The following is a 26,055-nucleotide window of genomic DNA, read 5'->3' on the forward strand; positions in this document are numbered from 1 at the left end:
TCTTTCAGCTGTATCACATGGTGTTCATCAGTGGATGGGGTTTTCTCTGAGTTGTCATGGAGTTGGATCTGAGGACATACAAGGTCAGTAGCTGTTATGGTTTTATTCATACAGCACTTTTAGAACTTTTATTCCATATTGGTTTTAAAGTTCAGTCTTGACATGGAAATAACAGTTCAATAAAACAAGCACAACTCAGGGTCCACTTACTAGCTTCTTCTGTAGATTTTCCCCCATTTCACGTGGTCTTCACCAGTGATAGACTTGGCTCAGTTGCCCCAGAGATAGATCTGTTGACATGCAAGCTCAGTAGCTTAAAGCCCTGAAAAAGCAAGTTGTCCTTGAGTTGCATTTTATTCAGCTTTTATTCTCATGTCAAGAAAGCTTAGTTCATGTTTTCATTTGTTCATTTTTGTGGCCTACTGTGGCATGGCTGAACTTAACATTTAGAGAAATAAACCAGCAGAGAGGATAGTGTTCTTTGTTAATTTAATGTGATCAAACCATAACAAAAATCTTAATGGCGCCAGTGCCCCTTTGACTACTCCTGAATGGCCCCCTTTCATTTGCCATCACTGTTCGGCTAAATGTGACGAATGTTTGGGTAGCAGCTACTACAAAACCAAACAAGCCACTTTCACCTCATCCATAAACTAAGCTCTGGGTAAAGAGCCCAAATATGACTTGGAAAAAAAAGAATAATTTTTCAAGGACAAATAATAGACCCAACTGAAGGGAAAGCAGCCATTAGACAAAAGAGACAAGAGAGAGCAAGAGAAAGAGGCAAATATCTTTCCAATTATCAGCTGTGGAGCATGTTCTTAAGAGCGAGCTGAAAGGACAGGTTATTAAGCTTTAATGCATCACAGCATAGGAACCATTCAAGGCCTTCTCTCCCATTAAACCTACCGCCAGGCTCGCAGTGTGTGTGTGCATGTTCACGGCTAAGCACCTCGCACTAAACACTTAAAGACTGGTAATGAGAGTGTGAGTGCTGGCTAGTCCGCTTACAGAGGGAATAATTGCAGATTTAGCCAACAAGGGCATTTTCATTCCCCCTCTATAGATGGGATTATACAGACATACAGGAAACAAGAGTCCCATTTTCCTAATAAAACCACTCAATGGGAGAGAAAAAGTTGGTAGAGTGTACACAATATGTATGAAAGATCCTTGCGCAAAAGAGAAAAAGCAGATTTAATCACATCTTACTGCGTGTAACATTCTTTTTGTGAGCTGGAGGTAATGCTTCCAGAAAAACACCACCGAGCAACAAATCCACGTGGAATATGAACCTGATTTCTGACTTCCATCATCCTTCTTTTCAAAGCAAACAAACACTATGATGAAATTTCTGTGGATGATATATTGCTGTGGTTGAAGTCTGCCTATGAGTGTGATGTGTGGGTTGATTCCACAAACAAAGCTGGAATTGGTTCTCCTTATTGAAATCCACCATATAATATTTGAGGAAGGAATACTCAACTTGCTTTGCTCTGGGACAACTTTTGCAACGACAGGTCAGAGGCCAGTTGCAGCAGCCCCATACACGTTTCTAGGATTTTAGGATATTCCTAGGATTTTAGGACATTTCCAGGATTTCAGGATGTTCATGGATTTTGGAACATTTCTAGGATTTTAGGATGTTTCGAGGATCCTAGGATGTTTTTAGAATTTCAGGACATTAAGGACTTAGCAAGGACTACTGTCAGGGGGTGTGGGGTATCCTCCACTGGAACTTTTTTTTATAAACAAGCTTGATTTTAATGCTGCTTTATGCACTCTGCCACCGTATGTATACTAAAAGTACAAAAACAATTACCACTGTGAATCACTTTGTGCTTATTGTGAATTAGAAAATGGTTGGGGGGCCAGCCGGCACACTATCTGGAGCTAGATTTGGCCTTTGGACTGTAAATTGAGTATCACTGATCTGAGGGAATCCATCTGCCCACAAAGCTTTCCTGCCCTCAATAAAGAAAATGATGAAAAAAAGGATGGAAGTGAGGTAAAACAGGCTTTTCTTGGGAAGGCAGCACTGATGAACCTGGACGGATGCACAACTTAAACGTTTTGGCCCACCTGTGAAGCCTCTCAGTGCGTGGGGGACGTTTTCACAGCCAGGTACTGCCATATTAACACATTAGCAGGACAAAACACTGTCTAACATCCAGTCCAAGTCCCTGGGATCAATGAAGAAGTATTGGCTGTGGTGCTTCTGCTCAGTCAGCCACTAACTCTCCTTCTGTCCCTTCCTGCATCTAGTGATCATCGCCATGTGCACAAGCTGCGGCCTCGAGTCTGATGAGGATGATTTTCCGTAGATGGGATGATTAATGCGCCTGCTCTAAGATGCTGAGTGAGATTGATGCTGCCCGCTATCCCCTCCATGCCTAATCTTTCATCCTTACAGTAAATATGACACAATGTCCATATGCAGCCGAAAACAGCCTGATTACAAACAGCTTGCAAGCCCTCGTCCCCTTTTAATGATTACATCCAAAGGCACTCTCTTAGTCAAACGGCTGTTTCCCTTAATGAAATTAGCCGATCGCACTATCTGCCTCCTCTGTGTGCTAGGTAAGGAGTTTCCATGGGGGTCATTCGGCTAAGTAACCCTCGTTAAGCAACTCTAATGTAAATGAGATGCAAATCTGGCTAAAACGGAACACTGGTTAATTTGGCCTCCTGACATTGCAAACAGTCATGGGGGGATCCGATGCAAATTACATGCAAATGACAGCTGACGGTCTTTGTCTCTATTGGCTAAAGGGTAGGAGCCTACGGGTTTGGGTTCACGTCTGGTTTTTACTATGCAAATATTTGATGTATCCAAGTGGAACTAAAGAAAGTAAATACCCACTGGAGAGAGGGGTGGAGTGGCAGAGGGGAGTTCACAACAGGTCAGGAGGCTGTCATCACAGCAGCTGAAGCATTATACACCCACACCACGCGGCCCCAGTGCAGGAGAGGAAAAATACAAACCTCAAACCAGAGAACAAGAGGGAAGCAGACATTACATTCCGACCGCTCCGCATTTACCAAAAGCCAGGGCCCAGCTGTGTGTGATCCAGCCAACTCCTACATCATCTGGAGCCATGCCTCATATACTCACTTCTGAGATGGAGGCCTATAAAGCCTGCATATAAATATGGCAATCTGGTCTGAGTCATATTAACACTTGACAAGAGGGTGAATCTGAGGCCAAAGCCTCCTGTGATGGGGTCAGATCTTTGTACAGCAAAGCCCTCGAAGACCACGTGACAGAGAAAAATCACTTTCCCTAATGCTCAGTCCATACACTGACCTACAGTATGGATTGCTGCAGACAGGAGCAGTTAATTGATCCCCGTCTATCCTCTGTCAACTATACACTTTTTCAGAGCAGCTACTGTTTTTCTTCTCCTTTGTATACATCTAAACCATGCATTTTTCTCATTCCTTGAGCTCTACACCCAATCAAGTTTTACCATTTAATTTCAGTGTTTCCCAATGAAGGTTCCACCTCCCCAAAGCTTAAATTTCAATAGCAAATAGGTAACAAGTCAGTCCCAAACAAGAGGCAACCTGGAGAGCTGAAAAATAAAGCCAACACGAGTGCCAAAAACTGAAGTTCTTTGAACATCCACTTGAGGCTGGTTTAAAGAGTGAGTCAATCCCCATAAGCTCCCATGTTACCATGGCCAACATTACAACAGCAATAAACATATTTACAGCCAGGTACAAAACAATGTTTTTGGTCTCAAGCAGATTGCCCCATACATGACAACTGTAGGGGGAGACTTTTTATATAACTCACCAGTTATATTTTATAATGGCTTAAAGTAAAAATAAATAATAAAGGGCAGGCCGCTCAGAGTGAGACGCTGTCTGCCAATGGTCCTAAGCTTCTCAGATCCATCCCTTGCTCTTGCTGCTTAGCACCAGCTTTTTCCAAAATCTGGTCACTTTCTGGCTCCAAAAATCAAGATGGTGACAGCCGAAATGCCAAAGAAAATGACAAAGTCTGAGGCTAGAAAATAAGTGCAATGTAAAAGTGCCAAAAATTGCAGTTCCTGTAATGGCCACCTGGCTCCAAAACCGAGTCAGTCCCATAGACCCCCCATGTTAAAATGTCCAACATTACAGCAGAAATAAACACATCTACAGCCTAACACAAAAAAACAACATTCATGACATCTGTACATAAGGTGATGCTTTTGAAATAACTCACCCATAACATTTCATCATGGCTTAACATTACGTATAATTAAGGTTGGGCTTCTTTGAGTGACAAGCTGTCTGCCAATGGTCGGCCTCTCAGTCAGATCCACCCCCGACTCCTCCAGGACGCCAGTTTCTCCCCAGATGTGGTCACTTCTGGCTCCAGAAACTAATATGTCGCAGCTGAAATGCCAAACTCAAGGCTTCAAAACAGGTGTCAATAAACCAAAGCGTGACGTCACAATAGTTAACATCTATTATGCCCAAGTCCAAAGGCCCCCTCTAAATCAGCCCCTCCAAAATTTCGCAGTATGAATTTGAGATTGTGGATTTCATGGCAGCTTTTCTAAAAAAAAATGCTGTGAATGTTGCAATGCTTTAAGGCTTTTTTTGCAATGAGATTATGATACTGTCTTTGACTTAGAGGTTATTATCATGAGTTTTCAGTGCATCCCAAAGAATTAGAATCTATTTTTGATTGAATGGGGGGTGGATGGGACGGGGGCAGCAAAAGCAGATCGCTGGCGATCATTGGGTAACATTAGCTGTATGATGCTAGCAGTGACTCCTGTCAGTGTGTTGAATGAATTTGGAAGCTACAATCAGGTTGTAAGCAACCCAAAGCTGGTCAGTTGTATTGATGAGGCCAGGGCAGGGACCATACAGTGATGTTATATTTATTCTACTGTAAACACCTCTGAGGAGGAGGTGCAGTCTCAGTTTACTAGCCTCATCTCTCTAAAGGCCACACCCTGAAATGGTACAGCTAAAGAATGAGTCATGTGGACGTTACCTTAGATAACTTGTACTGTACTTTGTTGATGTGTGCACTAAAAAGGAAAAACTCCACAAGCATCGGCCCCGTGTGACCTCAATTATCTCTGCATAGTGTGAGAGTGATAAGATATGCTTTGAGAGAAAGATACTGAAGAAAAGTGTGAAACAGTTTTTTGCTTTCAGAACCATGTGTTTTTGGATGTTCAAACTTAAAGCTACAGAGGATAACTTTTCACAAATGTGACAAAGTTTTTCTTTCATAAATGTGACTGTACCCACACATCAGTACATGAAGCAGATAATCTGTGAAAAATCCTTCCACTCTGCCTCCTTATAGTGCTTCTAATGGCATTTGATCAAATATAAATCAAGATTCTGTTACTGCATTGCCTATTTCTCACTGCAGATGTTTTCAGAAACATATTTTAGTGTATTGTTCAGTTGTAAAATGAGAACGTTTGCTCCAGCAGGTGGGCAGTATTTTTTTCCAGGTTAACCTTTTCAAACATGGAGACTAAATCACAAACTTTTTCATCAGTCCGTGAAAAATATTTGGTCATGTGCAGTGAACTCTTGTAAATGTTATTAGAAGCGCTACAGGGAAGCCACATGTTTGCTGTGTGAATATAATGACAGTTTCTGCAAATATGACAAAAAATATTCTCATAAAAGTTACCAACTGTTTAAACCTGCTGTTGAAGTATTGACTGCTCCAGAAAAGAGGGATGATTTACACAGTAATGGGACATAATTTGATGGCACAAGCATGTCTCCTGAATGAGACATGCTAGTGTCTTTTTTTGAGAGCAATGGCTTAAAATTCTGAGAACAAACTGCCAGGGGGTGTCAACAACCCAGTCCCAGGAAAATAAAAATAAGCTTGAGATGAGCAACACGTGTTCAGACGATCTTATGACATTTTGCCTGAATTAGAGTGTTTTGCTAGTAAAGAGGGACAGGGAACGTGGTGAGAGAGCAAAGAGGATGACACACAACAAAAGTTCCAAGGTGGAAACGAACAAGGGATTCCACACGCTATTCACCGGAAGACCACACGGACGACACGCTTAAAGAGCAATATATGCAACACCCCACTTCAGCTTGGACACCCCTCCTTTTATATATTCAAAAATGCATTCAAACTCAGAAACCTCCACACCCACAGTTAACCCAACTGCCGCACAGTTCATTTCATTCATGGTGTTGCACTTGGTTGCACACAGGAAAAGTAAGGGACATAGCATTGGGAACGAATAAAGAGAGCTTAAGAGGGAAGTTCAAACATCATCTTCACACAACCTCTGTGTGAAGTGGTTATGATTGTTGGTTTCAGGAAGTCAGAACAAATTGTCGGATGCAAGCTCCACAACTGTACCGCTGGAGAGAGTGTAGGGGGTCTCAGACGCTATTCAAGAGGAGCGCTTCACTTAAAGCATACTGAAACCTTCAGTTCAACGACGTAAAGTATGATGATAGCCCTCTCAACTACTCTATGCTGAACGCTCATGTCACACTCTCTCCACACTTCCTAAAGTTGTCATTATAGGGGGTTGTTGCCTTAAGCGGGAACAATGTGACATTGTGCTTCAGGGTATGGAGGACAAGGCAATGTCACAGATTTCTAGCACTGGTAGATCTTTTCGTGGTAAAAGGCCAAGAACCTATGATGCAGTTCAAGAAATATTTTACCACTGCAAAGATGTTCTTTTCATAAAACTGGGCTGTCTGCAGTAGAAAGACACAAATACTTTTGAAATTGGTGCTACATGACCAGAGAAAATAGAGAAAAAGGGCCAAGGCATTCCCTTTTTTTCAAGAGGTAGAAAACCTACAACTACCAGAATGCAGACAAATTAACGCTCCCACTGGTGGGTGACGTAATCCAAACTCATTCGTTTGACACAATATCTGCCAGCTGGTGATAAACAATCTCATATTCCAGTTAAACAGTAAGCTCAAACACTGCTGGAACATTTCATTCTGAAAACATTTGAGAAAAAGGCAACGCAGTAACAGAATCTTATATTTGATCAGCGCTGCTGATCTCACTTTCACTGTGTAGGAAACAGTATGGTGCCCATTTCTTGTTTATTATCTTCTTAAAAGATTTTAGATGAGAAATAGGCAGTGCAGTAACAGAATCTTGGTTAATATTTTATAAGCGCTACCTAGTTTTACCATATAATCTACGTTATTTAGACTGCATTTTACTGTGCAGGAAACAGTTTGGCGACCATTTGCTGTTCGCAAACTCTCACTATTACAACTAAACATGGCATCATAATATGTTTTCTGAAAATATTTAAGACAGAAATAGGCAACGCAGTAACACAATCTTGGTTTATATTTGATCAGCACTGCCTAATTTTATTGTGTGATCATAGTATTTTTGGCACTATGTTGCCCACTCCTTGTTCATGAACTCTCACTATTACAGCTAAACAGTGCAATAATATACATTTCTGAAGACATTTTAGCTAAGAATAGGTAACATAGTAAGTGAATCTTGTTTTATATTTGATTAGTGCTTTTTTTCCCTGTCTGATCTCACTTTTTTTAACTTCTTTTTTTGCTGTGCAGGAAGCAGTATGGTGCCCGATTCCTTTTCACAAACTCTCAGTATTACAGCTAAATAGGGCACTAAAATGTCTTTCTAAGCACATTTGAGGCAAGAAAGAAGAAGGCAACTCATTAACAGAATCTTGGTTTATATCTGATCAGCACTGCCTAGTTTCACAGTTTGGAGTTTGGTGTTTGTTTGAGAAAGGTAGAGGGGTGGGTCTGTCTCTTGATGCACTTCTATACTCTTTTGTCCACGATGGCGGGCAATACGAAATTGTGAGAGTACAGCCTGTAGTTTAACCACCAGCCTATTGTTATAATACAAAGCAGGTTGAAAATCAGCAAAGTATCCTTTTAACATCACAGACTGCAGGCGGACTTAAGTATGTTAAAATGACCGTCCATACTTCAAAAGTCTGTTACTGAGGAAGCTTCTACATCCCAGTCCAGCTGTGCCGATGAAGCCACAAGTTTTGCCCTGAAACACCTGTTTAGACTGAAGTTAGGTCTACTGCAGACAGGTGGAGGTGTGCCTGTGGGTTCTTTCTGCACGTCCTGTCCCGCTCATCTGTTGCGCTCTGTCAATACATCCAGAGGCCCTCTGAGTCAGCCTGCACAGCGAACAAGCACACCTATCTCTTTGGTGTACTCCGCACACTATGAGCTACGGGTGATGAATCAAACTACTCCTGTCCTGCTCTCTCACTATTCATTTCATTCATAAACCCAAAATATTACTACGGCAGCTGATTGGCTGGAAGCGCGCTACGCAAAAAGACGGCGTGCTCTCCGTAGCCAATGAGAGGCGAGTAGTACGCTCTATCCCTCTCTCTCTGTGCTTTCATGCTCCCTCTTTAACCCTCTCTTATTTTTGTTCTGTCTCTCCCTCTCTCCCTCCCTGCCTCGGTGCATTACAGCAGTCAAAACAACAGCCTGGCTGAAGAGAGCGCAGCGTCGAAACAAGTGCTATATTTTTGGGAGAGGGGACAGCTGGACAAAGCTATCAACCTTCACATCCAGAGTGGATGGCACTTGCTTCAAGTCACTCCTAAACCCCCTCAGGGGCCAAGTCTTAAGCGGTGACTTAGTTGTGTCTCGTCCTTTAAGCCAAGCCATCTGTGTGTTTTGTTCTGGTTTTTAAAGCTCCTCCTGTACGTCATTTGCTTGTAGGTGACGGGGGGAAAGCACTCTAAAAATGAAACTTTATTGAGCGATTGATTGGCTGATTGACAGCTATATTGACTGATCTTTAACCGAGCCCTCCTGAGATGGTAGGGGGCTGACGTCAAGCTAAATTCAATGCGACCCAATTCAATAATCACTTTGGGGTTGTTGTATTTTTTTTTCATGTGCAAATTTTTGTGGCACAGAGAGGACAGAAAAACAACAGAAACACACATGAATCAATAATAGCACTGATCCAGTGACTCTCCATGAACTCAGAGTGTTGTGCCAGTGTTTATGGGGAACTGGGTTGACCGGGTTTACAGAGGGGTTTTGAGGAGCAACGCTGCCATCTATGGACGGGAGTTGATACAGCAGGCTGCCGACAGATTACATCATCATGTTGAGGGCAGTGATGTGTTTTTCTAAGATGCTGTGGCTCAGACAAAGAAAGGCAGGGGCTGAGATAGTTGTTTTTTATCAAGGAAATATAGAAGACAAACATTATGTATGTCAAACTTTTAAGTTTAATAGGATATTTTACATAAACATGACATAAAAAAGATTTATCAACTGGAAATAAATGCTATCTGGACCACACACTACATTCCCAAACAACCAGTCTTCTGCTGAAAATTATAGGTGCAGAGCTGTGTCTCTGAAATTTGAATGAGACAACTGTGAACAAGTCAAGATAGTCAAATATATTCACCAAAATCCTCTATGCCATTATTCAAATGTGAAATATTCCTCCAACTCTTAAATATAGTCTATATTTAACATGTGACACATATTGTATATATTGTTATTTTTATTCTTACTTATGTATATCTCTGTTGTAGCATTGCACACATATTTATATTTTTTGATTTTTAACTTACATACTAGTTTTATACACTGCATTGTAGCATAAGGCACAGTTTTATATTTTACAAACTCAGCACATTATACTTAACTATAATTTAAATATTCACACATTAGTGCAAATTGTCTATCACTGTATTTCTTAACCTTAATATTTTTACTTTTTTTGCATTTTTACATACTTACTGGTACGTCCTACTTGCTATGATTCTCTATGATTGGCTTCAGAGCCACTGTAACGAATCAAAATTTCCCTTCAGGTTCCTAATCAAACCTGGGCTTTAAACCTGTTATTGCAGTCTTCTAGCATTTTCTATTGCTGCTAGGCAAGTTCACACTTGTATGTGACTTAGGCCATGTTTAAATAAGAAGGGCCCTAATAAAAAAGGGAAAAGTCTTTCCTTTGTGTTCTAAAAAAAATCTGCATTCATATGATAACATTGTAGGAATTATCCTCATGTACACGGATCCCTAAAAACAACCGAAAATGCTGCAATATGCATGCAAGGTCAGTAGTTTGTGGTGTAACTCTGTAATAACACTCCAGAGAAGAAAACCACATGCAAGCACCAAGTGCGGCCGTGACGTCACCATTCTCACAGGATTCGTGCACTGCCAGTTTACACGGCCAGAGAAGGGTAGGTGTTTTCAAAAGATTACACTCTGGAACCTGGTTTCAGAAGTTTGCGTTTTCAGAACACCAAAATGCCGTTGTTGTGTGAACAAAAGGCCAAACCACAACAAAAGTTTAACGTCTCATGCAAAGCCGTTGCCATGTAAACAGCCCCTTAAAATCATTTTCCAGTAAGCCTTTTTCATTCAGTATCTAATCAACTATTTCAACATGTAAATCATTAGCAGTGATGCCTTAGGTTAAGACTTTAATGAGCGGACAATCTGTCACATGTCAGCAGGTGTCTGTCCTGATGTAGCCCTCAAGGTCAACAGCTGATATAGCTCAAACCAAACTCAAAAACTCTGCGCTATAGAAATTGATCATTAGATACTGCATATCACTGTGCACAGAGATTTGTTACAAATTCTAATGCTCTCATGACTGTGTGCTTTATTCCAGGGCTGGTTGGCCATTTTTGACCTTTTATAGACAGTTGTTGGTATTTGTCCATTTATAAAGCCTCACTGGGTAAACTCCCCGCTTATATTTGCAATTTGATGAAATAGAGATTTGACTGTCCCTATAGTCTGTGATCTCAAGATCTAGTCTTGTTCTCTGTTCCTTGTGCTCAGACTAAGCTGGAAAGAAAGCTTTTATGTGCTTTGTGCCCCTCACTTGAAGCAGCCTTCAAAAAGATTTGAAACTATAAGAACAGGTCTCTCTGCCTGATTGCTCTCAAGAGGTACAAGGGTGAATGCATCAGTTGGTACTTGTCATTGTGCGTAGGTGTTTTAATGTTTCTAAATGCTACTGTCTATCTTTTGTGGGGTTTTTTGGGGGTTTTTTTGAGGTTATCGTTGTTTGTAACTTTTTCTAATGCTGCTGTCTTGGCCAAGGAATTGTTGATCTCAGCAGGATTTACATGGTTAAATATGGATTAAACTTTGGAAACCTGAGAAAATTGGTTTGGTTCTTTCAAAAACATGGCAAGAAGGCAATGAGCAACAAAATAAGAGATGACCCAGGAATTAAAAGGAAATTAGTAAAAAGTACAAGAAAATTACCTAAGAATTATTTGGGTTTTTTAAATGAAAATTTTGAAAAAAATTGAAAAAGAGAGAAAGAAAGTAGAAAAAAAAAAAATTCTTCTGAAAGGCACCTGAAAGCAGTACAAGAAAAGTGATGTCGCTCCAGGTTTCAAAGGGTTAAATAAAAAATAAACACATTTTGAAGAATAAAATTATATATTTACATGGCAGCAAAACAATTTTCCACTGAGTTTAGGTAGCTCAACTAATTTCCAGATGATGCGTAATTTATAACAATAAATACCCAGAGATACATGAGTAAATACATTAGTCACAAAGTTCCAAAACATTGATTGTGTGATTGAAACAGAGATTCTGTGGGATCACACTGCCTCCCAGTGTCTCTTCGTATATTGCAATGCAGTAAGATGGATTTCACTGCAGGGAATGTCTATCATACACTAGCAGAATGTGACTGTGGCTCTCACATCTTAAGACGTTAAGAGTTTTTAGTCACACACTGTAAGATTTTGCAAAGACTGAGGATCTTGCAGGGTCACTATTTTCAAGACTACAACTAGATTCCTTTTGAGGTTATTTCCCATCCTACTTCTGCTGGAAAATATTACACCAAACTCCACTAAGGAAATATGACATAATAACAATTCCCTAGGTGTTCTCAAAAACATATAACTCTAGAAAGATGAGATAAAGAGAGTCATATAGCAACAGTATTCTTGTCATTCTGCATCAATATAATCCATAAAAAGAAACATTGCATTGGTGCAATGCATGTGTTTGTTAAGGACTGAGCATACAACTGAATAAATGAATACTGGATTATGCTGCACGAGTTGTGTGAGTTTGCAATCGAATGCTTTAATAGTATTGATGTTGTGTTCTGTATTTACTTCAATTTTTAAGGAATGTTGGCCTTTTTAGCATTCTTCGTTTACCGTGGACAGGGTTTTCTTTACAAATTCAGCATGACACAGTGAGTAATTGATGTACAAATGGTCATTTATAGGTTAAGCATTGTTTTAAAATAGCTTTAATTTGAACACTCACTTGCTGTCCAGCTCATTTTAATTTCTAAGAACGAAAATGGCAGAATTCCTAAGGCTGCTATTTCAGATCTGATGCTGTCCACATTTGGTTCTGAGAGGAAATATAAGTTTTTAAAAAAAATTATGTTGTGGCTACTAACCCTCTGAAACCCTCTGAAAAAGGCAAATTGCCTTAATTAATACTCTGGGCTTCAGTTCAACACTTTGCAACTGGATACTGGACTTCCACACATGTAGACCCCAAACTGACAATCTCACCTCCTCTACATTAGTGCTCAACACCGGAGCCCCCCAGGGCTGTGTGCTCAGTCCCCTCCTGTTCATTGTACGCCCATGACTGCATTACCAGACATCAGGAGAATGCTATTGTGAAGTGTGCAGACAACACCACCATCATCAGCCATATTACAAACAACAATGAGAGTTTATACTGGGAGAAAATCAACAATCTTGCAGAGTGGTGCACAGAGAACAACCTACTGCTCAACATCTGTAAAAACCAAGGAGCTTATTGTTGATGTTAGAAAGAAGGACACAGAGACACACAGCCCTGTCTACACTAGTGGAGCTGAGGTGGAGCAGGTGAACAGCTATAGGTTTCTTGGAATCACTATCACTGAGAACCTATCTTGGTCATCACACATCACCACCCAGGTTACAAAAGCACAGAAAAGGCTCTACTACCTACAAAAACTTTGGAAGGCTAAATTCCAGAGCAAGATCCTGGTTAACTTCTACAGAGGAGCAATAGAAAGCATACAGACTGGAAACATCACAAACTGGCATGGTTCGTGCAAAACCCAGGACAGGACAGCCCAGAACATCACTGGTTCCCGTCTACAGGGCATCAGTGACCTCGGTGAAGTGAGGTGTCTGCACAGAGCCCAAAGGATACTGAAAGACAGCAGCCAGCCCAGCCACAGTCTGATCACCCTGCTGCCATCTGGAAAAAGATACAGTATCCACTGCAGAACCACCAGACTACAGAGCAGCTTCTTTCCTCTCAACTCCTCCATCGACGCCAAAAGATGTAGCAGAATTAGGATCACCTTAAAATTTCAGATTTTCTTAAACTACGTTTAAGGAAAATGACAAAAAAGTTACCTTGTACCTTGATTTCTTTCAAAAACATAGAACGAAGACAATGCTGGTGTTGTGGGACTGTATTTTATTTATCAGTGGAGGGGGGTGGCTGGAGTGGGCCTTTTTTATTTAAAATAAATATAAAATACTACCTGCATGTCCCTCACCTAAGCCAAAATTAAAAACAGAAGTGCCACCCCTGTGCTTACATTTCTAATGCCTGACCTATTTTGCAGCTCCCCTTCCCCCCTTTATAAGTAACAAAACGTCCCTATCTGTAAACACAGAGGGAAGCCAGCGTGGCGACCCAACCATGCGTAGAACACCTAGTCTAGTCCAACTGTGGTGTTTCTGATGAAATAGCTGGACTTCCAGTTGCAATTTCTGGGTGTGTTAGTCTGACTTTGAGAAATTTGATTTCAGTGGGACTAACATGTTTACATGTATTTTCAAAGTCAGAATAACACAATAATTTGTCTTTCTCTAACAACACATAAATGGACTGTTTACCTCTTCTTGGTGTGGCACCTCCAGCGTCGTCTCTGCAGGGGCTTCGATTAAAATCACAGTCTGTTCTCTGAAGCTGGGGATCCTCTGGACAGGACAAAGGATGAAAGGGATTTCAATTAAGAGAACTTGGGATCTTTGTACCACTTTACATCTTAACAATACAATACACAAAGTGTTTGTGTATTGCCCACCATTAGTTTTCAGTTTTGCCCCCCCCCCCAAAAAAAGTTTGGGCACCCCTGATCTAAGCAAACCTCTCCCAACAGCCAGAGATTTTTAAGACAGTTTTGTTGTAGTTTTTTATTAAATACTTCCTGTGGCTTAAGGCAAAAAAGATAAATTATTTGAATGATAAGCCAGACACATTTTTCTTTTTTTCTTACTGGCAGGGGGTTATTTGATTCCCCTTTGCCATGGCAACAGGTGCACGATCTAACTTATATTATATTATAGATACTAAACCACAACACTGTAAATTTAAAACTCTAAACAAAATCTTGCCCACAAGAAACATGCTCATGGAAGAGGACCAAAACTGTGGCTTCTGTAAAACTGAAATGAAACACATGCTGCATCTCTTTTGGTTTTGTCTACATGTGGTGACATGTTGGATGACCCTGAAAAGACAGCTGGCTTTACGCAGCCCCTCTTGGTAACAATGTGCCCTCAAACAATAATACTTGGTGAATTAAGAAATGGATGCCCAAGTATTTAAATACAGTTATTTTATTAGCCAAGAGATTTATTTTTGAATTGAAAGAAGATGGTTTGACCTAATTACCTAATTGTCTCTATTTTTTGAAAAATGATTTCAGGTTAGAGGGCATTTTTGCAAAAGACAGGGAACAATTAAGGACTATGAAAAATGGAATACATTAAGGCCATGTTTAGAAGACTGATGATCATGATGGCTGTGTTTTTGTTTGCTTTGTTCTTTAGAAATAGGGTTTTTTTTACTTGTCTTGTGGCATATGTTTGCAGCATGTTGATGGATTGTGGTGTGTTGGTAACATGGTTGCATCTTGTGTGTATTGTTTTAATATTGTAAATATAATTTAAAAAAAATAAAAAGGGGTTAAATGTCAATCTACTGCATTTTTGAAGGAAAGTTTTGTGTGTGTAAATTAAGTCTGAAACTAGAAGATTTTATGTGACCTTGTTAAATGAATTGCGTATTAGCCAAGACAGGACAAAAATGAAAAATTCACTCAATCCAAGTTACCTGACATTATAACGATTTCAGGTAATTTCATATAGGAAATTATATGTACAAACGAGACAACACTGGTACAGAAAGAAAAAGACAAAAAAAGAACATTAGAACAGGATCGGTACACAGTATCAGTAGATAGCCAGAGTGACTAGAACTCAGTATCAGGTGAGAAAAGGTTGGATCCATCCATCCTTTCAAGCAGAGCCAAGAAAACGACTTTTGAATTCTTTACATTTTGAAGGCTTTTAATGAACATGAAGCTTTGCTGTTAAGGCTCCTTTGTGATCACAATATAAAATGTCTTCAGAGACGGTAGTCAGGAGCTCTGTGTTGAGACAGCAATGTTCAGACCTTGGTGAAGGACACTTAAGGACACCCAACAATGTGAAAAATTGAAGCTCTGTAAAAAGTGTTCTATAGGCCTGTACCCAACTCGAAATAAGGCCAGTTGAATCAGATTGCCTGGTCAATAGCAATTTTCAACGATTCGTTTTGTTTTACAATATTAAGTTTTAACGGGGCTCAGCGTAATGTTCAGTGTGACAGCAGCACTCACTGACATAGTGAACAAGCTGACAGCGCTCACGAAGGGTCGTAAACGTGCAACAGCATTTTTTGCAGAAACTATATAACAAACAAGAGCCAGAGACTGTATTGTATTGACTTGCTGTGAGCTGTAAATTTATCACTTGTAAGCAAAGGAGTGGCCTCTCTCTCTCTCCATGCCAAGTATCTCCTCTGTGCCGCAGCTGCTTCAGTCAAAGAGTAGCCTGAAAGTCAAGAGCGCTCACTCCACAGCAACATCTCGATACCAGAATCAGAAGTGCACTGCACAGCACACTGACTAGCACAAAAAAACCCCAAAGAAATAAAACATTTTTAAAAAGGACTCCTTAACTTAGAGCAATCTTAGTCGACTGAGAGGTCTCTGACTGATGATTCGAATCTCCCACTTTTAGGGGACAGCCCCAGTGTTTTAACTACATCATGCATGTCAGTTCAAGTACTAAAGACTATAAGGAAGCCATGAAAAGATCTCGGGCCTCCACATACTTGAGTACATCCCACTCACATCACCCAGGATCTGTAAATGTACATATAAAAATAAAAAAAAGTCACATTCAGATCAGCATAGTTCTTTTGTTTTATCCTCTTGATATCCTGTTTGTGAGAAGATGGAAATTGCCTCCAAATGTTTGCTGTTCAGAGAAGAGGCATATCCAGGGGCAGCTGGTCCAGATCAACAGAGGAGAAGAGGTCAGTGATGCCCTGATCCTCGGTCAGGTTCACTTCATACTCGTCTCCATCCACAGAGAAAGATAGAGGGGGAGTGAGGGAGACAAAGCTCTGTTGCTCCTCAGAGGGAGGTCGGAGAGAGGAGGGGGAGACAGTAACTGGTGATGAGTGTTGTGTCGGCTCGGGCAGCGGGTTGGAGATACTACTGATTCCAGAAGTATAGTTAGCTTTGTCTGGAAAGAAAATGGGAGTGTGGATAAGGGGACATGGAGGAAGGAAAAAAATGAGCAGTGGAAGTTTAAAAACCAGAGCAAAAGTGAGCCAGCAATCTAAGGGTGCTTTCACACATATGTAGTTTGGTTTGCTTGTTAGTAAGGTTCATTTGGGCTGGTGTGAAAGCTGTTAATCGAACTGTGGTGTGGACAAAACAAACGGACTAGGACTGCCTGAAAAGGTGGGTCTTGGTCCGCATCCAAACTGACTTTGGTGCAGTTTGTTTGTTGTGTGAAAGAAAAAGAAACAAACCTGGGATTTTATGATAGCAGGTATGTGGTTTTGGTAGGATTTTAGCAGCTAAGCCAATAATAAATCCATCTGCTGATCATGAAACCTTTGTGCGATCTCACAACTGATCCTGATAAAGGCCAGTGCTGCCGCTACATGCACGGGCAGCAGCACAGTAGCAGCACGGGCGTGCTTTTACATTGTTATTAACAGATATTAATACAATGAATTGCCTTTGACGTTATGAGACATGACAGCTTTTAACTATGGGACAGGAAGGGGTCTTTCTGTCATCAGAACTCTGCAAAACTCGCTCTGAAGCTGTCATATAATGACCTGGTTAAACAACCTGGCAGCAGGTAATGCAGGTGTGCCTCTGTGGAGCCTCCAACAGCAGCCTGTTCTTTAGTTCTTCTGTAGTGAAACATATATGCAGAGTTTATAAAGGTTTGTGGCATTTTTTCTTGTGTGAGCAAACAACGAATCAATATGCTGAAGGCCCCCACATGACCAGCAGCAGCCCTAATAACGTGCATCGATTTGCAGTCTAATAATGGAAGAATAATAATGTTTACCATAAGCTATTTCTCTGTAAGTTCTTTGTGACACCAAAGAACATTAATACAAACTCTCTAAAAGCATTAAATTGCTGCATGAAATTCTGTAAGTCACCTGACTTTGATTTCCTGACATGGGTCCTGATTTTGCACTGATGATTCAGGTTGACAAACACCAAAATTGTCCAATTACATAAAGCATCATTAAGTGTAAGACTCACCTTTGGAAGACACCTGGACAAAGGACAAGTAAGGCACAAGGGGGATGGAGTTCATGTCACTGGCAGACGAGTTTAAATGGCTGCCATTGGCAACACTGGCCACAGAGCTACCCATGGCCTCCATAGGGACAGGGTCGTCACTGCAGAGGAACACTTCAATGGGCCCCTGTTTGCTGCTGAGGTGGACCTGGAGGCTCTGAGCAGAGAGAAGTAGACAGAGTGCTTTTTATTAAATACTCTCTGAAAACTAGCTGACAGTAGACACTTACAGTGAATTGTGTCTTGGGAGGATGTGGCAAGAACGTAATGTAATTTGTTGCATCAGTTCAACAATTAACCACCCTCTATTGTCTGACTGGAGTATCTGAGCCAAAATATTGAGTTTCCTTTACAAAAAAAGATTAAATTAATTGATTCAGTTGAGTTACAGTTAGGCCTTTTAGTTAAACTACTGTGCTTCTCCTAGTATACAAGCACCGGGCGAGAATCTATTTATTGACAGAAGTATGTCCGATTCCACCATAGCAGGTGGAGATATGCCCCCTTTCAGCTAAATGCAACAAATCTGTATTATTTATACAGTCTATGATATAGACCAAATCACAATCATACCTGTTTATATACAATAACTTTAGGGTAGAAAATGTACATATTATCAAACAGCGCTGAGTAAACTACACTATTTAAGGATATTTTTACCGCTTTACCAAGCTGTAAGACAGCCCTTACTGACGGAGATTTGAATTCGTTACATCAAAAAAAAAAAGAAGACTCCATTTCGAAAATAGTTATTTTACTCCACTCAACGGCGGCGCTGCTGCTCTACTGCTGCCTCCATCAGCTGTTAGGGAAGGTAAAGAGGAGACAATATTCAAATATAGTGAACACTTTAACTGGTACAGACTTTTTTTTCTCAATTAAAAACACAAGTCCTTTCTTTGTGCTTAAATGTTTTTTTAATGCCTGACCCATTTTGCAGCACCCCTCCCCCCCGTAAGTAACGAACAGTACCTATCCCTAACCAAAGAGGGAGGCCGGCGCAGCGACAAGGACCACGCACAGAACGCTGAGTCCAGTTAAAGTCCAACTGAGGTGTTTACATGACAGAATAGCTTGACCTCCAATGGCATTACCTGGGTGTGTTAGTCAGATTTCGAGAAGTTCAATTTAGTGCGATTTCAATGGGACCAACATGTTTACATGTATTTTAAAAGTCCAGTTTTAGTCGGCCAAACACAACAATTCCACTTTTTTCAACATCACAAACGGACTGTGTACCTCTTCTGGGTGTGGCACCTCCAGCGTCGTCTCTGCAGGGGCTTTGATTACAATCACAGTCTGTTCTTTCAAGCTGGGGATCCTCTGGACATCCTCGTAAGTTAAATAGGCAAATGTGATCCTCTAGGTTAAGGAATATAATCAACCTTGACTGGTGTTTGTGTGCAGCTGGGACTACACTCAATGACTAAGCCCTAAATTATAATCATAAGAGAATCATTAACAGTGAGTGGAAGCATTAGGAAGTATTTATCTATCCAATCTACAATAAAAAAACACTTAGCTTTAACTGGCCTTTAGAGCCATTATCAATTACTACATTACATTCTAGACTGACTTAATTGAATGTGAGGTACAACACCAGAAGAAAAAAAGGCTCAAATTCCAATCAAAGGATATCTCTGACTATTCTGGTTCTCACACAGCTGATGAACCTGCAGCGTGCAGCTTTGGATCAACTCGTCCAGCCTCCTCTCCTCCTCAGCGAGAGTCCTCAGCTCTTCATCGATGTGCAAGTTCACTTCACCGCCCCTGTGCACACACGTTCAAGCAGCAACACAGGGTTAACATTACAACACACATCACTTAATGGAATACTTCACCCTTAAAATGAACATTTGTATATCAAGTATCCACAGCGTAATACTTTGAAACATATAGCCTCATCTGCTAACACTACCACCACTACAACTCATTAAGTTAGACTGTTACTGCAGCGCTGTTAAAAGTGATGATGTAGTCACTGTAAGCTGGAAACAAACTAACAGTTCTCCAGTTCATATATTTTTAGTATTTGCAAGTCATGGTGTTGTTTCATGGTCACAAAATGCGACTAAATAGTTGCGGTCTGGATTTCTGCAAAAGCCCTACTTGTGTGTCTATGAGAGGCAGAGAGCTCTGTGAGAGATGGGGAAAAACGGAACGCCAGAGAAAGTCTCATGCCAGTGGCAAAACCCCCCCCCAAAAAACGGCTGTCTGCTCCAGAGCCGTGTACAAGTATCGAGTCTACTAGCAATGGAAAAGGAGTTTACTGCCTATTTTTAAGAGGTTTTCCCAAGTTTAAAAACCCGCATACATCAGCTCATTTTGGTGGAAATAGGGTATAAGCTGCACTTGAGCAGAGTTCAAATGCATGTGCATGCCAAGCTACTTGTCCTTTCATAAGACTGTTTTTACTGACATGACATTGTAACATTTAGGGAAAATGTATGAGTTTGAGAAGTTCTGGGTATACAACTGGAGGAATGTGGCGAAATGCAAACCCTGATTATTTCAATCCATGAAGAATGTTCGCCTTTGTCCCTTCACTATGGACCCATGAAAGAAAAAACAGTTTTCTTCATTAATTCAAGTTAACAGCCGGTGATTAATTAATACACAAAAAGTCATTTTGCAGGTGAAGTATTCCTTACAGACATCAAACTTATGTGCAAGCTTCACTGATCATGAGGATACTAAGGTTGAGACAACTTAGCTCAATAATAATGCTAACTGTACATGGATAATGAAGTCATTACATTAAGACTGAAAACTTAAGTCTGTTGTTACATCATTAAAGCATGTATAATAATAATATATATATAATATATTACGTAGAGATGAACCATAATTAAGTTTGCTTGTTAAATATAACATCAATTATTCTCAACAAAACCCACTTACAAAGCTTAACTAGCCATTATGTGCATTTATGAGTTGTCCTTTCCAAAGTGCTCTCACTACAACTCATCCACACATACTTACAGCCACTCCACCAAGTTTTTAGACTTCTTTTTGATGAGTTGAATCCCTTCAAGGACATGGGTGACGTCATAGATGCGTCTCTTCGTGGCACAGAGTTCCTGGCAGACTAGGTTTAGATCCAACACCCCATCAGCCGATTGGTTCAGCATGTCTGCAAACCTCCGTGTCAAGAAACCGAGCGAGGTGTCACTGCATGATCTCTTGAACAGCGACTTGCGTGCTACGGGATCGGAGGCGGGAGCTGGAAAAACGGGTGAGGATTGAGAAGTTGTCAGGCTGTAATGTTTTCTTGACAGAGTCTTTAATGAGTGCCTCTCATACGTCACAGTGAAGTGTTTTTAATTTGATTATAACGCTATTTGCCATTCTTCTGCTGCCACTGAGCGCAACAAGGAGTGGTTATACTACGTTTTTAATTTAAAAATTCCAATACCATAACATAACACTGTTTAATCATCAAGAATTCCCTAATTTTAATTTTAATTAAAATTACTTTCCCTGACATTCTTCTGCTCTGTCTGCACCCTGAGTAGGTTTTGTGCTGCAAGACTGAGGTGCAATATAGTGCTCCTAACGAACGGTCCAGATCCAAAAATTTAAAATCAATTTGTTGTGGAAAATGTTTTAATTGTGGCGAGCTGCCACAAATAAATAAGTGTGTGGGAACCTGTTGGAAGTGGTGTGCTGAACAGATCCAGGATCTCCAGAGAAACAAAGCAGATTAGAAGCTACTTCTGAAAAATCGCACTAATACTACTTCACTTAAAAAGTAGTGCAGGATAATGCACACATAGACTCAAGTAAATTTAGAGCTGCTGTATAGAATGCACAAACACACACCAGATCACAAGGCCATTCACCTTGGTAGAGATGTTCTGATGCTATTTTTGACTTCCCAGTAAATTTTCCGATACCTACACTTGAGTTTCTGCTGATACTGAGGACCGATCACATAACATTATGTTCAAATAAAATTTATCAGCTGTATACTACAAGCCTGTATGGATGTGAAAGGATTGCTATCCTTGTTGTATGGCATGGCTCAGGTTAAACACTTTGTGAAACATGAACAAATACATCCCTGAGGTGTCTTTAAATGCTTTATATTATTTATAAGAACTTGGCAAAACTAGTGCCATAACTCAAAACTGCAGCCTTGAATACTGTACATGTTGCTGTTTTACTGGTGGTACTTTCCAGGGTAAAATATTAAGTTGCTGACATCTTGCCAACAGTTACAGTATTTCTCAGAAACCAATTCTTGTTAGCCGCCGTTAAACAAGTGTTGCCAGTGACTGCACAGTGCAACTTTAAGTGTAGAGACTGTTAAAGAGTGGCTAAGTAAATCTAATATCTGGGAAACATGCTTTTTATCCAGGTGTAAAAACTACGTTGATGTTTATTAATAAAGTACGTGATATCTAATCTGTGCATTGATTCAGATACTCATTGATTACTGATCCAGCATCATTAGTACTGGAGGCTGTTCTGATACTGGTATCTGTATTGGGAAAACTTAACAATATCAGTTTAAAGCATGTGTGTGACACCAGCAAGCATCACTTCAACAAGCATTGCAACATTGCAACATTGACAGTTTCCACCATGAACTCAACTAAATGCTTTACTGACCAAACAAAAGATAGGAATTGTTACATCATAGTTTACAGGCAAAACTTTAAAAGCGCAGGCTGGTATCTTCCACTGTTCTTGCCCAGCACAGTGCGCTTCTTATGCCTTTTTCATTCTCCATGTTTTGACAATCTTGGCAGTGTTCTTGCATATGGTTTGCATGTTGACAAGATAGTCTATTTTTGTTTAATCTTGGAATTTCCAGCTCAGCTCCTACAATAAGCCTAAAAAACACTGTGTAAACTAAATAATTACATTCATACAGTTAAGTGCAAAAAATGATCCACTGAAACCCATTCAAACAGCATTTTTTGGTCCCACAGCCATCAAAGCATAAGAAAATTCTGAAAATGTGGTTAAAATTCTGAAAATGTATGAATATTTGATTCTTATGATTAGGCCTGATGTTGATTAAACACAATAACTAAATGAGAGTAGAACAAAATATTAATGTACAATATCTTGATTAAGCTTGATTAAAAAGAAAACAAACAAAACACATTTTATGTTCAGAGCTATACAAGTGTGTAATATTAAAGCAAGCCCTAAGGGTTAAAAACAAGTCAAAGTCTTACTCTGTCCTCCCATGTGGGATGGAGAGGCCATTGGCTTTGTGTCTTTGGAGGTCCAGCCACCATCCTGAAGGTCCTGAGGGTCACCGGCTTCCAGCTCCAGCCTTCTCTTTACCTAAGTGAAAGAATACAGCATGCATGATAACAATGATTTGTATGACAATGCCAAGCAACTAGACTTACAATTAAGTTAAGTTTGCAATTACCTCCTTGAATAATGTGGCTAACAGGGAAGCCATTTTGGGCAATTATCCAGTATAAACTAGTCATGAATCCATTGTATTCGGTTGTGACTTAAGCTGCATGTATTTAGAAGCAATATTTGTGTCTCTAAGTGAAACACTAAGCTCATGTTATCACCCGGAGCTGGTTATTCAGTGGAATTAAAGACTGTCCCTGACCTGTGGGTTGGGACAGGAGCGAGCTTCCCTCCCCAGTGTTTTTAGCTAGTTAGAGCAACACCTCCCATCCCCCTTCCATGCACACCCACGGCCTACAGTAGTTTGCTTCTGCTAATAAGGGACACAGTGCGGTTTACAATGACCTCCTTACCGATGGACACCCACACAAAGTCGGTTGTTAAACAGCGCCGTCCGCACGTGCGGTGCTCGAGGGCCAAAGTGTATAAAAGTACGTCCCGACAAGCCGCGGTGTGATGCCCCAGCCCCAAAGCCTCTGCTTAGTCCAAGGTAAAACAAACGTAAAGCTACCGGAAATACAACAATCTCGCCGAAGCTTCAAAACTACACCTTCAAAATAGAAGCATCGTAACCACAGTCTCGTTTGCTCGAACACGTTTGTCTACTCAGATGTCACATCTTCAAGACAGTTCTCACACAGCCCCAAACTAAAAGTCTCCGGCCAAAATTAGACATTTTGTCTGCAAAATGCTCTAACAATCACAATACATTAAACATGTGAAACTTGAGCAAATTGGCTTGATGTATCTCAAAAAAACAGAAAGAAGGCATTCAGCAACAAAAGATTTTCTTGAAGATGAGAAACAGCAGGAGTGCCTGCCATTCATACCACCGGCGCTAATGGAAGGGAATACACCTTAGAAGAAAAAAAAACATAAAGTGGGATGGGGGGTTATAACAAAAAAGTGGTATAAAGTATCCTGATCAAGGCACTCAGGATGGTTTGAAAAGCATAAACATAGTGTCACAACACCCTTTAGAAGGGCTTAATTGATGCGCATTGGCATATTTTTCATGTCTCTAGCCCTAGCACTCAAAAAAAAAAGAAAAGTATTCATATTTTTATACTGGACAAATTCCATGTAATGGTAAGCTAACACCTACATATTTAATTTGATTTACTTTGAAAACATAAAAAAGAAAATAGAGAAATGTTTAAATCAACAAGCAGCAAAAAAAAGTAATATTTACACACCACATAGCACATAAAACAAAAGAAATGGTGAAACACATGATGACTTCATTTATTTTGAAAGAGGACTGAAAAGAAGTACACACTTATTTAATCCCACCCCTTCCTCATAAATCATGAATTAAACATGAATATCAATAAATATATACATATTTATAATATAATAAGCATTTTTATTACTATGATTATAATTAACCAGCTTCCCTATTAATTTAAACCTGTACTCTAATTAACTGAAAGTATATGCATACACCCACATACCCACATCAAATAGCTGATGGTGTCTTACTTTTATTTGAGAGAGAAAACTTGGTTTTCACCAGCAATATTTTCAAACTAAATTGAAAAAAAGAACCGTAATTCACAGATAAATTTCATTTCCTTTTGTATGTGTCAAGTCTACTAATATAATATGTACTTAACTATTAATAATTTTCAAACGCATTGACCCCAACAGCAGTTTTGTTTCCCCGTTTACTTAAATAACAACTTTTTTTATTCTGAAGACGGATTTAGCACTTCCGTTACAATCAGGCTAGCCGTCGCGAGCTTGACGTAGCTAATTTTCATTGCATTGTGGGTTATTAATAATGCTAAATGTCAGAGGAAATACATTGGCCTCACGTATGTGACCGTGTGGTTAATTTGACAAACTAGACAGAAACCCAGATATAAGTATCTAAGCATAAAACATCTGAAAATGAAACTCGCATGAGCGACAAGCTCGGAATAATAATAATAATAATAATAATAATAATAATATTATAATAATAATAATAAACACGTCCAGATGGTCCGTTCGTTATGAAATGGTTATTGCGGTACGCCATGTAACGTTAACGTTACTTTACTTTTAATGATAGAATACAGATGAAATAGTTGAAGTTTTGAGTAAATAAACTAACGTGGGCTAACCTATCTAATTATGGACACTCAGGACTTTTTACCCAGCTACTGACGTCACCCGACATGTTAGCATTTCATGTTCTGTCTGAGTTCACGTAACGTTAGCTCCCCACCAGCTCTCCATTAATTCTTTTTCCATTAAAACGTCAGTTACCTTAACTCGCTCGAGTTCACATTTCTGCCCGTTCCCGGTTGTTGAGTCCCGGGAGGTGTGGCGTACTTTGTACCAGACAGTTCGGAGAAGAAGAGTTTCGCCTTCGCAGTCCTGGACGTGGGCTGGTGGACCGTACGCTCGAGCTCTTCACGGACCACACTGCGTTAATACCGACCTTCCATACTCCGACACCGAGGAACCCGTATTTCCGCTGCCACTCCATCATTTTACCGCTTGACATTTATCGTTAATGACGCAGATAAATTTTAATTCTAAGGCAGGAACCCCCGTTAACACGAGAGGGTCTTCAACGCGCATGCACAACCCACACTCCCCGGGTCAGTTTTAAACCCAATTTGCATGTCAATTGCTATTGGCCACCTCTATGTATACGCAGTAGGCACGAGAATAAAGGGCTCTGGTACGCCGTGAACGTCGAACGTAGCTCTAGCCGACCAATGGCTGCAGAGCACGGGAGGAGAAACTAATGGCATCACTCAGAGCCCTTTATTCTAGTGCACTAGCATTACTTTATGTGCTACATTTCAGTGTTGATGACTGAATTAACATTTTATAATTACTGTATATTTAACCCTTAGGGCCCGCTTTGATATTACACACACTTGTATCGTTGCACAAAATGCACTTTCCAAAATCGAGCTTTGATAAATATTATACATTATTATTTTCTACTTTCATTAAGTAAATCTTTTAACCAATATCAGGCATAATCATAAATATCAAATATTCATTAATTTTCAGAATTTCAACCA

General features: G+C 40.1%; 1 protein-coding gene across 5 annotated transcripts; it reads right to left on the reverse strand.

Annotated features, from left to right (window-relative positions):
* e2f3 (E2F transcription factor 3) lies at positions 1 to 25,618 on the reverse strand. Of its 5 annotated transcripts, XR_015779530.1 has the most exons (9): positions 23,037 to 23,295; positions 22,834 to 22,945; positions 20,627 to 20,867; positions 19,281 to 19,414; positions 18,884 to 18,996; positions 17,606 to 17,801; positions 13,875 to 13,958; positions 211 to 322; positions 1 to 68 (listed from the first exon to the last, which is right to left on the reverse strand). XR_015779530.1 is itself a non-coding variant. In XM_088090728.1 (7 exons), exons 2-7 carry the CDS (start codon positions 22,862 to 22,864, stop codon positions 16,291 to 16,293), a joined length of 981 nt encoding a protein of 326 aa, XP_087946854.1. In that variant the 5' UTR covers positions 22,865 to 22,945; positions 25,283 to 25,618; the 3' UTR covers positions 14,185 to 16,290. The 5 variants fall into 5 exon arrangements, 4 of the variants coding, with proteins under 4 accessions (XP_087946854.1, XP_087946853.1, XP_087946852.1 ...); XM_088090728.1 differs by lacking the exons at positions 1 to 68; positions 211 to 322; positions 13,875 to 13,958; positions 23,037 to 23,295 and adding exons at positions 14,185 to 16,556; positions 25,283 to 25,618; XM_088090727.1 differs by lacking the exons at positions 1 to 68; positions 211 to 322; positions 13,875 to 13,958; positions 23,037 to 23,295 and adding exons at positions 14,185 to 16,556; positions 23,383 to 23,563.
* Between the last annotated feature and the right edge of the window lie 437 nt (positions 25,619 to 26,055).

This window comes from Plectropomus leopardus, chromosome 17 (genome assembly GCF_026936395.1).
Source record: "Plectropomus leopardus strain MGB_pleo_1.0 chromosome 17, ASM2693639v1, whole genome shotgun sequence".
NCBI classification, from domain to species: Eukaryota; Metazoa; Chordata; class Actinopteri; order Perciformes; family Serranidae; genus Plectropomus; species Plectropomus leopardus.

Coding starts and splice junctions, on each gene's coding strand:
- e2f3 (XM_088090726.1), bottom strand. CDS start 23,069: ATGGCTTCCCTGTTAGCCACATTATTCAAGGAG. Junction 20,868..22,833: donor ATCCCACATGGGAGGACAGA/GTAAGACTTTGA, acceptor CCGTTTTTCCAG/CTCCCGCCTCCGATCCCGTA. Junction 17,802..18,883: donor AGGTGCCACACCCAGAAGAG/GTACACAGTCCG, acceptor CTCTCTGCTCAG/AGCCTCCAGGTCCACCTCAG.